Below are 14,261 nucleotides of genomic sequence, written 5' to 3'. Positions count from 1 at the left end.
AGGAGGAGAGTGGTAGAAAAGAGGAGAGTGGTAGAAAAGAGAAAAGGCTGGGAGGGCAGAAGGTATTTGTAGGCAAAATCCCGATTGGGAAACGGCAAGTTCCATTTCGACGAGAGGCATCACGGCCTTCCCGATTAGGAAATGGTGCGCCTATGCTACTTTACCCAATCGGTGCCTACATACAAACAAGACATACGGAGGGCTACACTCTATGGCTGACTATGCCCGACAGCAAAACGGAATACAGGCGAGTCGACCAGGTTGGAAAGAGTGTTTGAACGGTTTCAAGTGGGGTTGGGATGCTTTTAGCCCATATCTATTTGATACGCCTCAAGTCTGCCGAGTCTACGGGAGCCGAAAATTGCCATAACTAGTGCATGGGGAAGTAGTGTTTACAATCTTAGTAGACATTTGTCCATCCTAACAGTGTTCTACGAGTAGTATTGGGCCGTCAACGGCAGAATCGAGATCAAACCACATGGAATGATAGATATCTGCTGCAAGATCCTAGCAATGAGCTTGGTACTGGCGAGCTACAGAGTTGAAGGAGCGGAACAGCGCCAAATACGTGACTTGTCTACGACAACAACACGCCCAAGGTACACTGGTTTACTCTCCCAGACCCAATACACTACAGGGTAAACAGATCCAGGCCAAAATAGTGGTAAATATTAGTTCCATGATAGAATCAAGGGTATCTAACAGCTCCAACGAGCCCAGCACCATCACGTGGATCCAACGACGCCACAACAACCTACTCAACATTCTTCTTCTTCCTCCCCTCCAGGACACGCATAACATCATCAGCACTATCCTTATCCCCCTTCCTCTTCTTCGGTCCCCGTTTCCTCTTATTCCCCCCACGCTGCTGGCCCTCAAAGTCCAACAATGGACCTTCATCATCATCCTCACCATCCTCGATACGACTTCCGCCAAAGCCCATGTCCATATCCGCAGCGTCCATGGCATCGCGCCGGCGGGCTTCCTCGAGGAATTTCTTTTGTCGGAGGGATGCATCTGCTGAGATGTCGGGGTCCTCCTCGGAGGGTGAGGTTTGACGGAGAGCTGCGGCTCGTTTGAGAGCGGCGAGGATTGTGGGGTCTTTTGTGAGGGGGTTGGAGCGGTCCTCAGGTTCTTCGGGGGCGGTGGTAGATGTGGTTGCTGCGAAGTAGTTGCGTGGTTTGGCGGATTGTGCTGTAGTAGCATCGGTAGGCTGCTGGCCTTCTTCTGAAATCGTAGCTGGGGCATGATCCTTGCCAGGTTTCCCAGGTTTCTCCGGGTGCTCGCCATCCTCATCGGATGAGGAATCGTCGTCTTGCTCGATGCCAGCAAGTGGATCGTAATCAGCGCCAACGCCGGCGAAGATATCATCATCCTCTTCCTCAGGCGCAGCGTTAGCAGCTTCCCGGGCAGAAATATCAGCGGGAACCTCCATTCCAAGAGGTTTAGCATCCTTGTCAGGCATGGGCAGAGAAGGAGTCCCACGCGGCTCGTTGGGTTTATCAAGCCAGCGCACTTTGCGCTTCGTATTGCCATCAGCATCCGTAATGAGCAGAACTTCCCGTCGACGGCCATTCTCATCTGACTCGATGAAGCGCTTCTTCTCCGGCTTGCCGTCGCCGACCTTCTTGAACTTGGAACCGAGCGTCGACTCCGGCACCGGGGCCGGCGCTTTTGCAGCCGCCGCTCGACTAGCCTTCAACTCCCTTAGAATCTCATCGCGTGTCTTTGGCCGAGGTGGAGGCGGAGCCATAGTTCCCTTCTTTTTCTCCTTCTTCTCTTTGGGAGCCGAGACGAGCTCTTCCTGGCCCTTCTCCTCCATCAGCCGCTCGAATGCCTCATCTGCATCTTCCTCGGTAATCGGGGGTTCCTCTGCCGGGGGAGGAGCGGGTTTCTCAGCGGCTTTTGAGATATCCTCACCAGCGCGGACTCGTTTTAGCAACGCCCAGTCCAAGCCCTTGACCATGTGTGTGCTCTTCGTGTCTCCGCCAACCCCGAGCTCAGCGCAAAGCTTCTCGAAAGTCGCCTGATCGATCTGACCCAGTTTAACCATCTCCTCGAGGGCCTTGACCCGTTTCTGCAAATCATCTTCATCCTCACCCTCCGCATTCCGTAGTTGTGCGCGGTCCTGGTACCCGGTGGGCAGTTTGCTGCCCTTTGGCGCGGCAGAAGATTTGAAGCGCTTCGCGGGACGTTGATCGCCCTCTCTGCGGTGCTCCGCGAGCTGCCAGGCAAAATCTACTCCAGTAACAGAGCGACTAGAGGAACCTATCAGTATCAACTGCTTTGCGAAAGAAGGATCCTGGAAACATACGGGGTCATGGGAATACTCGAGCGCATCCGCGAGCCCAGCATCGCGCCCGGAGTGGCGCCACCGCCTGCTGCATCGCGCGGCGACGAGGCGGGCTTGCCTCCGGACTTGGAGGTAGACGAATCGTCTGCAAGAAGTCGCCGGAACTGCTCGTTATTCATTGTTGCAAGTTGGGGCTCAGGAATCGCTGGCGCCGACGTCAATTTTGAGATTAAGCAGGGTCCGTCTTGGCATGCGATAAGATAAACCTTATCGCAGTCAAGGCTCGGCCTGAAAGCTAAGAGCTTTTGATTCTCAAGGTTAATGAGTGCATTTTCCATAGACCACATAGCATCATGGATGGTATTGAAACCCATAAACCAAACTAAAATAAAAGAATGTCGATATACACATAAAAACCAAGAAATACAAAATGAAGTAAAAAGTCCAAAGAAAAAGCAACCCCTCAAAATAAGAAAAATGCAACGCTCAAGTCACCAACAAGAAAATGAATCCTCTAAAGCATCGGATCCAACGCAACACAAGTGATCCAGCTTTTCATCAATGTCATTCATTAAATCGTTTCCCATCCGCCATTGTTCATCTCCGATTCCAGCTTGCGGCTGATCGTGGCAGGGATCGAGTGTGACAGCCATACGTCGCGCAGGAGTCGGTCGTACCGCTTTTGGTTAAGGATAAGTTGGCGATTGCGGCGGAGGCCGGGGTCAACTTCGCCGTGGCGATCGAGGTAAGGGGCATAGTGCCATGAGCCGTTGTGGTTGTGCAGGTAGAGCACGGTGCACTTGCGGATGTTGATGAAGAGGCCGATGTTCTTGCCACATCTGTAAGGAAAAAAAGAGAACAAATTAGTTTTGAAGCATAATTGATCGAGCGGGAAAGAGGGTCTCACTTTTGCAGATGCTGGTTGCAGCCGCCCAGCTTGTTGTGCATACAACACACTGCCTGCGAGCAGAAGATGTCACCACAGAAGAGACAAATGCTCGGGTCGCTGAGCTCCTTCTTGGAGTTCGGGCAGCGGCGTCTATTAGCTTCCTCAATCAAGCTGTCGAAGTATTTGGGAAGACCGACGAGCTCGAAGATAGCCGGGTGTGGGAGGCTAGGCCACAGACGGTGGTCTTCGAAGCGGATGCCCGAGCGCGAAGCGTTCCAGTGGAAGATCCAGCCAGAGATAACAGCATCGAAGGGGTTGTTGCTCTTCCGAGCAGGGCTGACAGACATGAAAATCTCGTCGAGCGTAGGCAGGTGGAGAGTCTTGGTCAGTCGGTCAAGTTCCGACGCGCCGATATCAGTAAAGCCAGTGTTGGGGAACTCAACACCATGTTGCACATGGAGAAGAATCACAGCCTTACGCAGGAATGTCAGGGCATAGCTAGAGACAAGGCGGCGCAGGGCGATGATAATGCTCGAAGTAGCTGACTCCTCTCCATCCTTGACGTAGCCACTCTCAGCCGGGAATGAGGAGCCTTCGGCACGACCAACAGAGTTGGCCTTGAGTTCCGCAACGATGGAATCGAAGAAGTGTCTTGTCACACCATGCCGATCGTCAGAAACATCAGAGTCGGCGAGATCTTTTTCTCCCTGGTGAGCAAGCTCCTCCTTCAGACCCAAAGGCCAGAGGATGAAGGTAACAGCGACTTTAACGATTTCAGCCACGTAGCACATCTGGACGAGATGGCGCACATCAATGCGGAGAACGGGCAGCAACGAGAGCGAGCACTCCGCCAAGAACACAAATGTATCCATAGCAAGTAGCGGCTCGATGTTCCTGACATCGTTCAACAGAGGCGTTCCGCTCAAGCAAGGATGTCCGACAAGAAGTTGGCAGAGCTTCTGCCGATGCATTTCTTGGAACTCATGGGTGGGTCGGCTCTTCGGGCTGTTGCTTGAGTGGACACATCCCACGGCTGCGTAAGTCAAAGCCGTCTCAGCCAGGATGCGGAGATGCGTCAAGGTCAAGGGAGGAATCTTGTCCAGGAGAGTCGATCCGGGCTCTGACTCAACGCCACGCTGGGCAATCTCCACAGACGAGATACTGAAACCAAAGCTTCGGATCAAGGAGTCCGTGTGCACCAGGTCATCACTGACCATGGTTTCGGGACTGTTGTTGAAGATGGAGCTGATGTGATTCATCTTGATGGTCTTCTTGAGCCGCTTGTAGATCTGCAGAAGCTCCGACATGGGGCTATCTGAAGGCGTCGAAACCTGCTGCAGTGGGCTCGTTGGTGCCAAGTCTTCACTGGCTGTAGGGAAAAGACCCGGCATAGCCAGTCGCGGAGCAGATGTCATGGGGTGAGATGCCGCAGTGGATGGTAGCGAGGAGGTCATGAGCTGACCGACTCTGGAAGCGAGTGGGGGTGTCAGGGTCTTGGATAGGTAGTCGACGAACAAGTCAGAGTATGGCTGTTGGTACGCCTTGTCCTTCTCAATCATTAGAGCGGGGAAGTTCTGCGACTGATTCAGGGCGCTCTTGAGTCCTGAACTGATCCACTCATCAAACGGCAGGGCAGCATTCAAAGCGCCGGGATATGACACTTCCTTGCCCTTCCAAGTGATGGGCAGGAATGCATTGCCGAGTGCTTTGCAAAGAGGGCAGACAAATTCCTTAAGCGTGATATTCTCGGGATGGTGACGGGCAATCTGTTGGCTATGCCGTCTTTGAGTTCCGGTATAGTAAACATCAAAGCATGAGTAATGCATGATGTGGCCACAGCCGGTCGTCACAGGTCCACGTAAAGTGCTCTTCGGGCTAAAACCCTTGCTAAGACCGACCTTTTCGCTGATGACTTCACCACCAGAGGAATCCAGCCGACGAATAGTCGTCCTGTTTTCTCCAGAGACTCCAAAGGGTCGGATCTCATCAGCAGATCTATCCAAGCTCGTCGGGGTCCTGAGCGCCTCACGAATCCTGTCGGGGTCTCTGATGTCGGTCTGTCGCAAAATTGTGCTATCTTGAATCAAGGCGAAAGTACCGTAAAGCCTTGAATCACTGGTCTCATCCTGGCAGAAGATACACGTCCCGCTAGGATACTTCCAAACCTTAGCCTCGTGGGGAGTATGAGCCTCTGGCTCCGAATCACTGAAGTCTTCTTCGCCCCAGTCAATGTCTCCTTGGGTGTTCAGGAATTGCTGCTGTTGTTGCTGGAACTGGGCCATAACTCTAGCTTGCCTCTCCAGGGCCTGCTTCTTCTTGATTTCCTTTTCGTTATCAAGGTCAATGGCGGGCGAGTTCGTGTCGATGCGATCGAAGGGGAACCTGAGAGACGCAGTGGCTGAAGTATAAGTCCGAGGGCGCTTCTGCCACAGGCGCTTCAGAATGTGACGAATCTTAGGACCGCATGCAGAGAATTCGTTGGTCACCGAGATTCTTTCCAGTAGACCGACAATGGTCAGGTTACCCGCTTTGATCTCTCGAGCCTTGGACAAGGCATGCAAGTTGAATGACTGGCTTTGTTCCGTCTCCATGCTGCCATCTTCAGAGTTGTCCTCCAGCACTGCAGCGAGCACAAGGTGCAAAATGACCTGAAGGAAGGTCTCCACGCGAGTTGGTGGGATGGCGGGGGTGCATTCCTTGAATGAAACGACATACTCAAGGCACTGGTGAACAAGCTGTGCGAAGAGCATAGTGCCCGTGAAGCGTGGCAGATCAGAGAATACACCCGAACTGATGGGTCGAAGCTTCGGCTCATACACAATGTCAGATGCCTTTTTGCCGGTCTTCTTAGCCATCCATTCCTTGTAAATGTTCTCCGCTTCATCTCGCTGGTTCTTGGTGTAGTGCGCGCTGTACGGGTCCACAAGATCGAAATACTCCGACTTCAACTCGAACGTTCCGGAGTCGCTCAGACCCTCTGGAGGGCGGAAGTTGGCGACTTCCTCAAGAACGTCTTGGAACATATCAGAATCCAGCAACTTGTCACTTAGACGGGTAGACAGATCGGAGAAAGACAGGGGCTTGAAGCATAGGACGTGGGCAATATCACGGCTGATGTTCTCCTTGGTCAGGTGGGTGCTGTCATCGATAGCCGTCAAAGAGGTGCGATCGGTCAGCAAGATGACGAGCAAGTGGACGAATTCCTCGGCGACGTCGACAATCTGAGTATCCTCGAAACCATTACGAGGCATGTAGTTCCGAGACATCCAATCAACCATGCCGAAACGGTGAGCGATAGATGCGAGGACCCTGCTGGGATCACAAGTCACCATTGCCGTCTGCAACAGGAAGATGTCACGGTAGTAGGCAAAGTCCCGAGAAGAGACACCACGGTATTGCGACGCCTGATGGCGAAGGCTCAGACCATTGCGAACCCACATGGCAGCCTTCATCTGGGCAAGCCAGGCACAGACTCTTAGAGGGTAGTCGAACATGGTGAGAAGAAGATCCTCCGGGCCAAGCGCGAGAAGATTATCGTCGACTTGTTTGCCAGCAACCTTGGCAGCGTGGAGCTCTGCCCTAGCATTCTGGGCAGCTTCAAAGAGAACACTTCGCATGACCTCGCTGCTCACCCCACGACCGCACTCAATCAACCATGACAGGGTATAGTGAATAGCATGGTGGAAACTGATTGAACCCTTCTCCACCGCAAATTCGACCACGCGGTGGCAAGGAACTTGACCAGATGTCCCCATCTCGAAATCGAACGGAGGCAAAGTCTTGAACTTGACCTCCTCCTTAATCTCTGCTTGATCGAAACGCTTCCGCTCAACACCTGCCGAGTGGATGATTGCGGTCATAGTGGTCGTCTTGATAGCTCGCAACAGGTTCTGACCATTATCAATCTCCGGGTTACGGAAGGATTCGCAGAATTGTCGACAAAGGCGGTTGATTTCTCGCATCAAGATAGAGGCACTGATCCAAGCGTCTGTCTCATATTCGACGTGCTCGCCAACGGCGCGTACGTTGGGGCAAATGCCCTGCGAAAGCTTGACCAGATCCAGGAACTGAGGCAAATACTGTTCCTCGGTCCGCACACGATGTTGGACATACTCGGATTGAAGAAGGTACCGCAGATCAAGGAAGAAATGGTACAGCCGCCGGTTCGTGACGGAGCCGGCATCGAAAGCCAACGTGGCATTCGGGTTAACAGCTTGGGGCTCGCCTACCTGTCTTGTCGTCAGGAAAGTGTAGAGAATCGCCATGACCTTGGTGAGGAAATTGCCGCGAAGAACAATCTCCTCGGTGATGGAAGGCGTTGTGAGGAGTTGAAGGGAAAGGTTAACGATAGAGTGGTCTGGTTCTCGGTCTGCAATGAGATATAGCTGCGCCAGAGCCGTATACAATGCAGACAGTCGTAGACCCATGATACGCTTGAATTGAGGCACATTGACCACGGTGCTGATGTAGAGATCCCGCAGATCCGTGCGAGTTTTCTTCCACAACCGCAGGTCAAAGAGAACCAGCCAGTCAAGACGAGTGCGTTGCCAGAGATCTTCATAAGGCGCAACCTTCTCACCGACAGCCGGCATGGGAGGTCGTACTTGCCAGTGACCTTCAGTTCTTGCGGGAGGAGGCCTAATCACACCCGAAGGGGTCTTTGGAATAGAGACATAGCTGTCGGAAGCGGATGGCTGGCTCTCGGCCTCGTTGGAAGCAGCGGCTTCATCCTGCTGAGCAGGCTCCTCTGGGACGGGCTGCGGAGCTGGGCGAGGAGCCAGCTGTGCGCGAGTCAGCCCTGCCAGGATTTGTTCGGCCAAAGCAAGTTCTTCTTCATTGCCCATATCCATTTCCTCATCATCGTCTCCATCTGCTTCAGCTTGTAGGCGGGCGAGTTCCATATCCATATCATCGTCTTCATCGTCCGCATCATCGTGAGCTTCGACGTAGTCTTCATCTTCATCTTGCTCATTGCCATCATCTCCTTCTTCGTCCTCGTCTTCGTCGGTGGTCGCAAGCACTATCTGGCCATGAGGAGGGAGAGTGAGCATCACAGTGCGACCGGGGAGTTGGTTCTCCGTCCCCTGGTGGTCATCGATACCCTTCATACCGATATCTGCGTTGTAAGCGCCACTCCCCTTGCGCCATGGGGTGAGCAACTCTTCGCAAATAATCTGGCGGAAAATCTCGTTGTCATCCATAATACTACAGCCAGCAATATCTGCCAGCCATTCAACGATCGCACCGCACATTTGCTCCCGGAAAGTGTCGCGCGCAGACCGAACAGAGACTGTCACCTTGATCTCCTCAATGATCTTGGACACTGCCAGCAGCCGTTGCAGATCCTTCGAGTACTTGATCACACTACGACCAATGTCGTTGGTTTCATGAGCGCGGGCAACACCGAAGCTGTCTCGCTCGCGACAGGCACGGGTGACCTGATGAGCCACGTCTCGAATAGTATGCTTCTCGTCGTTCCAAAGCATCAGAGCGAACTCGGGTTCTTCTTCCTCCTCGTCACCCGCGCCATACCAGCCTGGGCGCAATCGAGAAGCCTCTTCGTCTTGCTTGATACCTTCCATAGTCTTCGCCAGACGCAGATTCTCGGGCGAGCAAGAGATGACATCACAGAAGTAGTCCAGGACACGGGAGATAGTCAATCGAATTGTAGCCACCAACTCTTGAGGCAGCTCTCGCTCTGCCCGCTCTTTGCCCTTTACATTTCCACTATCGGTATGTATCGCGCAGAAAAGCGGCAGCCGCCAGGCTTCATCGTCACCGCAGTCACAGCAGCCACAGTTACCCGACGAGAGCGAAATCTGATACTGATGGCCCGTATGATCTGATGAGTCGAAGCATCGGCTGCACAGCACGCAAGTATCATCAGCAGCACAAGTTACGCAGCGATAAGTCGCCTCTCCCGCTCGGAAAATGTGACCGCATCTCTTGCCTCGCGCCGCCTCGCTATACTCGGCTCCTTCACGAGCACCTTGAGCTTCGGCCAGTTTCCATGAGCCCTTCGGTGTGCCATCCGGGAATAGATGAGCTACGAGCTCGTCGTTGTGCCCCACGAGCGACCGGAAGAGAAGCTCTAGCAGGTCCCGTTCCGCCTTCGGGCCATAGCGATAGTTGTGCTGGGAAGGCAATCGTAGAAGACCATCACCGAGGATTCTCTCACATTCTGCGAGCATGTGCATGGCTTGGGTGTCGGACGGAGGTAGAGGGCAGGGTGCCGCTCGGCTGTCACTGGCGTGTGAGGAACGGAGGGCCCGTTGGCGCGTATGAAACGGCGTTCGAGGTAGTCCGAATCACGAGGAACGAGCGTACCGAAGCCGTGAGGGATATGTAGTCGGGGAAGAAATTTCGGCGATGCCAGGGAGCTTTACTTTTCCTTGCCGAGTTGTGGCTGGTGGGTGGTTTGTCTTTGGTTTCTCGATCACAGCAGATCGTAGTGGGGGGAAGGGAAGACAGGCGAGGTGTGGACCGATGAGGTCGACAACGGGCAGGCCAGCACGTTTGCGGTATTAATTTGAGAGCTAATAGAGACTGATCGTGTCTCAGAGTTCTACAAGAAATAAGAAAGAACAGAAAGATACCATTCAAGAAGGGAGAATGAGATTACCGGAGTTGACCCTCGAAGTATTTTCTGCGATGACATCGACGGAGCGGTCTCGCTCCAAACGCCACAGCGATCCAGGCTCCGAGGCATCATCAGTCATCAACTGCATTTACTATCAACACATCCACACCATCGGAGAAAAAAATTAAATGATCGTGTCAAATACAGAATTCCAAATTCTATCACATACAAGCCCACAGCTAGAATGAGTACAATAACAGGGTGATAGCGAGTTCCGCCATGCGCTTTTCCACTACCAAAAGGCCCCCTTTATCACGGTAGATTTATACCGTCGCAATCAAGAGCTCTGAGACTCCTTTACTCGTCATCCTCATCCTCCTTAACCAGGTAGCGGGGCTTGATGTCCTTCCATTGACGCTGTATATGAAGAACCGTTAGCAAAGAAGTCCGATGCGGACCGCGGCCCAATTGACGGTCGCGGCGGCTGGGGAGAAAGTCGGGTGAAAGGGTATTGAGTCGGGAGAACATACGCCGGCGTTCCAGGTATCCCAGATCTTGTTGGAGGCGGTGTCGAAGGAGCTATATCGCAATCATTGGATTAGACCGGTGGTATGAGATGAAGGGGAGATTCGAATTGTAACGCACAGCTCGAAAGCGAAGGCACCGGCGAAGATGGTGGTCAGGAAGACAGCATTCCGGCGGATGATGCTCCTAGATAGGTCGGAAAGTTCCACGGTTAGAGTCTGGGCGAGCAATTGCGACCTTCAGGTCGGGGGTGGGAAGACATGCTGGTAGATAGCGTTGGAGATCTGTGAATGCGACCAGGGTCAGTCAGGAACCACTCAATTTGAAATGTATAGCTTTGAGAGCCACATCAGGGGAGGAAGAACGTACGCCGGCCATTGTGACGGAGGTGCTGGGGTTGACACGACGGGGGGATTGAGTCGAGGACGAGAGTTAAAGACGAGGGAAGTGGAAGTTGGAAGTTCGCGAGGACGAAAAGCACGGGAATTCCCGGCCCGCTGATTGGCCCGCCCTCCTCCGGCGGTTTCCCCATTTGCTGTGAATCACCACAAACTATTTTACTGCAATTACACACTGCACGACTCCCTGGATTTCGATTTGACTTGGGTCTCTTTGCGGCCTCGTGCCTGATTGGGTCGCAAATCTCCTCTCCTTAGAGAATTATTAATTATACCCAACTCTCCTTCACCTCATCCCTCCGACAATCATTCACCATGTCTTCCAACGTTTCCTCCGCCGGCATTACCACCGACGCCACGACCGGCGAGCGCTACATCCCTTCTTCAGTGCGAGCAGATGGCTCCAAACGTCGGGAAATCCGCGTCCGACCCGGCTATAAACCCCCAGAAGATGTCGAGCTCTACAGGAACCGCGCAGCCGCAGCGTGGAAAAACCGTGGAAAAGGTGGGGTGCCGGGTGCGGAAACCATGAGCAGTGAAGACGACAAGGCTGCACAGGCCGCCAGCACGGCCGCTAGCAACAAAAACGCCAAGCGCAGGGAAGCCAGACGCAAGGCGAAGGAGACCGATGGCTCTGAAGCTACCACCGAGAAGAAGGGAGCCGACTCGGATAATTGGCGCGTGCCAGCTGCCAAGAAAGAAGAGGCGCCCGCACAAGACCCCGTTGATATCGAAGCCGAGAAAGAGAAGAAAGCTCGCAATCTCAAGAAGAAGCTTCGCCAGGCTCGAGACCTGCGTGACAAGAAGAATGAGGGTGAACTCCTTCTGCCCGAGCAGCTAGAGAAGCTCATCAAGATCCCTGAGCTGATCCGTCAACTCGACGCACTCGGGTTTGACTCCAACGGCGACAAGAAGGAGAATGCTTGCCCAGGAAAGGCCTGATCTCATGGCTACCTGCGCTTTTCGTCACCCCCTCTCTCGATCAACGGCCATTGCACTCTGCAAAACTACTTCCATGAACCCCTGGCAGGCTGTCGGTGTCATCTCATATATATCAGATCATCAATATTGAGAACCACGTCTCCCAGCCCTACCAAGACATATATGTTTTGTTCGGCAATCTGCTTTGAGCAGTCTGTCATGGGTTGTGTCGTCACCGTTTCAACCACACCCCAGAGGCAATACCTCCATGCGAATCCCGCCCAAAGGCAGGCAATCGCCATTTGAATCAGTATCTTCCTGCCGTCATAAACAGGAGAACAAGGAAATCGTTGATTTTATGGAGGCTTTCGCTGTATGTTCCTCGGCAATTGCGCCTTTGGGGCAGTGAGGTTCAGGATCTGGTATATGCCAGCCATCTCTGGTGTTATCCATCTAGCATCTAGATTCAATGCGACTATGGTACAATGATTTGTTCTAATGTACAATGCAACCCCACCGAACAAATTTTTAACCCCGCTAGAAAGCATGACAATGACATCAAGAGAAACCCAAAAAAGAGCGAAGAGGGAGAACCTGGAAAATGGAGTAAGGGGTATAACCTGAAGTATTAAGCTTTCGACTCAAAAAGTCGCACCGGCGCAGTAGTAATACCACCTCTCAAATCCCAATTCCGGAAATCAAACTCCTTCCACGGACACCAAAGTCCAGGGCCAGCGCGTAGCGCATGTCGCCCAACGCCATAAGTAGCCGCAAGAATACCCTGTCTCACACAATCACCCACGCCCACGCCATTAAACGAGTTCCCAGCCAAAACTAGCCGGCCATAGTAATCATTCTTGGCCGCATGGGACAACTGGTACATACTGTTCAGGTGGCCCGGTTTATACTGCGGGATGGCGTTTTCCTGCAACCGGGTCCGCACGACTGTCGGGGCGTCAGTGATGCCGATGTGTCTTTTGAGCATGCTCCGCGCCATGCGCACGGCAGTCTTGTGGTCTGGATAATCTTCCTTCTTCCATCCGTCCCAGTAGTGACCGCCGAACATGATTGTGATCTTGGTACCAGGGGCGGAATCTTGGGAGACGGTTGGATAGGGAGCGACGGGGCTTTCGCCAACGCTGGATGCTGAGGCGAAGATCACTCCTAGACCACACTCGGGATTTTGTTCGTAGGGAACGGAGCGGGGGATCAAGTAGCCGAAGCCCTCCACTGGGAGGAGATTGGGGTTTTGGTAGTATAGGTTGACTACCATCACGGTTGTCGCGCCGCAGTGCAGTTGTAGTCTTTTAAGAGTTTCCGTGACGGGTTTAGAGCGGCTCTGCACTTGCAGGTCATATGCCAGTCTTCCCCGCTCGGGGTCCCGAACTTCGGATATTTTGAAGCGAGCCTTGGGGTCCAGAATGTTGGATAGCGCAGGCGCAGAGACTGCAGAGATTACATGATCGTGGGATTGGACGCCATTTGTCCCGGTATAGATCTGAAGGGGGTCAGCGAGATGCTCAGATGTAGTAACAGCCAGGCGAGTGTGGAAATTTACCTTTATCGGATGGCCAGGGTTATCTGGCGGATCCATGGAGGTGATATTTGAGTTGAGTACCATGTTAACCTTTTTAGATGCCCTCAACGAGTCAATCAGGCCCTCAACAAGCTGCTGAGTTCCACGCTTAAAGGTAAAAGTGCTAGCCTTTTTAATCACCCTGAAGATGTCTTCGGTGCGATTCACAGATTCAGGCGTTTTGGTAATTGCATTCACGGCCAAAAAGTCATCCATCGATCTCGTCTTCTTCCCCAATAACGAGTTCATCACTAGGTTGTACAAGACGCCACCATCTTCCAGGTTGCGTATGCCGCCTAGAATCATCTGCGCGCTCATTTGATCAATGTCACCGGCATAGATGCCGTGCATCACTGCTGACACCAAATTATCCGCGACCTTATGGTTGAAGCGCCGAGTAATGAACTGGGCGATAGACTCGTCTTTATCCCATAGGTCTGGTGGGCGCGAGGGTTTGGTGCCCTCGAAGAGAATAGCGGGTACCAATCCTTCGAATAGGGGCTCATCCATAAGGGCCTTGGCCATGTTTTGAACATTCTGGATGAACGACAGACTGGGATCGGGCGAGGGTAGACGGACTAGGTGATCGGGATAGTAGATATATCGATTTAGCGCTGCGGGACTTCGCCTGGAGGTGGTGATGAGTTCGTCAAAGAGACCTAAATTGGAGACCTTAAAAAATAAAAGTCAGTATCTTCAATTGGTGTAGAAGGACAGGCCATCATCGCGTAATTACCAAGTACAGCAATGGCAACGATGCCGGCATTGCACTTCTCAGAGTGCGAGGCCCATACTCAAAGACCACTTCTCCGCCGTCGACTGGGATCGTTTCAGACTGCAGCCAGCCACCAAGACGAGACGACTTCTCATATAACGTGATTTTGGAGCATTGAGGGTCTTGAGCTAGCTGCCAGGCGGCCGTCAAGCCAGTGATACCGGCGCCTATCACGGCAGCTGTGTAACCGCGTTGTTGGCACCGGATCGCGGAAACTAGTGGCCTTTGCCTGGATCGGAGTCCATTGGAGGCACACAGTAGCCGCATCTCAATGGCAGTGTATTGAGGTCATTCAGCTGGTTGG

At 53.0% G+C, this 14,261-nt stretch overlaps 5 protein-coding genes across 5 annotated transcripts; 1 reads left to right on the top strand and 4 right to left on the bottom strand.

The window, feature by feature from the left end:
• Positions 1-754: 754 nt before the first annotated feature.
• N7496_008437 (uncharacterized protein) lies at positions 755-2,472 on the bottom strand (the record flags this gene model as incomplete). Its single annotated transcript, XM_056701356.1, has 2 exons — positions 755-2,258; positions 2,315-2,472. The coding sequence occupies 2 exons, from the start codon at positions 2,470-2,472 to the stop codon at positions 755-757; spliced, it is 1,662 nt and encodes a 553-aa protein (XP_056553419.1).
• Positions 2,473-2,864: 392 nt separating this feature from the next.
• N7496_008436 (putative ubiquitin-protein ligase E3 component (UBR1)) lies at positions 2,865-9,379 on the bottom strand (the record flags this gene model as incomplete). The annotated part of the gene is made up of 2 exons (XM_056701355.1): positions 2,865-3,132; positions 3,201-9,379. The coding sequence occupies 2 exons, from the start codon at positions 9,377-9,379 to the stop codon at positions 2,865-2,867; spliced, it is 6,447 nt and encodes a 2,148-aa protein (XP_056553418.1).
• Positions 9,380-10,119: 740 nt separating this feature from the next.
• N7496_008435 (cytochrome b-c1 complex subunit 9) lies at positions 10,120-10,665 on the bottom strand (the record flags this gene model as incomplete). The annotated part of the gene is made up of 5 exons (XM_056701354.1): positions 10,120-10,179; positions 10,293-10,341; positions 10,408-10,473; positions 10,552-10,571; positions 10,657-10,665. 5 exons carry the CDS (start codon positions 10,663-10,665, stop codon positions 10,120-10,122), a joined length of 204 nt encoding a protein of 67 aa, XP_056553417.1.
• A 335-nt stretch (positions 10,666-11,000) lies between these two features.
• Positions 11,001-11,627, top strand: N7496_008434 (putative RNA binding protein Pym; the record flags this gene model as incomplete). The annotated part of the gene is made up of 1 exon (XM_056701353.1): positions 11,001-11,627. One exon carries the CDS (start codon positions 11,001-11,003, stop codon positions 11,625-11,627), a length of 627 nt encoding a protein of 208 aa, XP_056553416.1.
• Positions 11,628-12,234: 607 nt separating this feature from the next.
• Positions 12,235-14,224, bottom strand: hem14 (oxygen-dependent protoporphyrinogen oxidase; the record flags this gene model as incomplete). Its single annotated transcript, XM_056701352.1, has 2 exons — positions 12,235-13,854; positions 13,919-14,224. The coding sequence occupies 2 exons, from the start codon at positions 14,222-14,224 to the stop codon at positions 12,235-12,237; spliced, it is 1,926 nt and encodes a 641-aa protein (XP_056553415.1).
• Positions 14,225-14,261: the final 37 nt, after the last annotated feature.

This window comes from Penicillium cataractarum (assembly GCF_028827025.1).
Source record: "Penicillium cataractarum strain IBT 29864 chromosome Unknown utg000007l, whole genome shotgun sequence".
In the NCBI taxonomy this organism is placed as follows: Eukaryota; Fungi; Ascomycota; class Eurotiomycetes; order Eurotiales; family Aspergillaceae; genus Penicillium; species Penicillium cataractarum.
The sequence above is the reverse complement of the archived record's forward strand: the minus strand, read 5'-3'. Positions and strand labels throughout refer to the sequence as shown.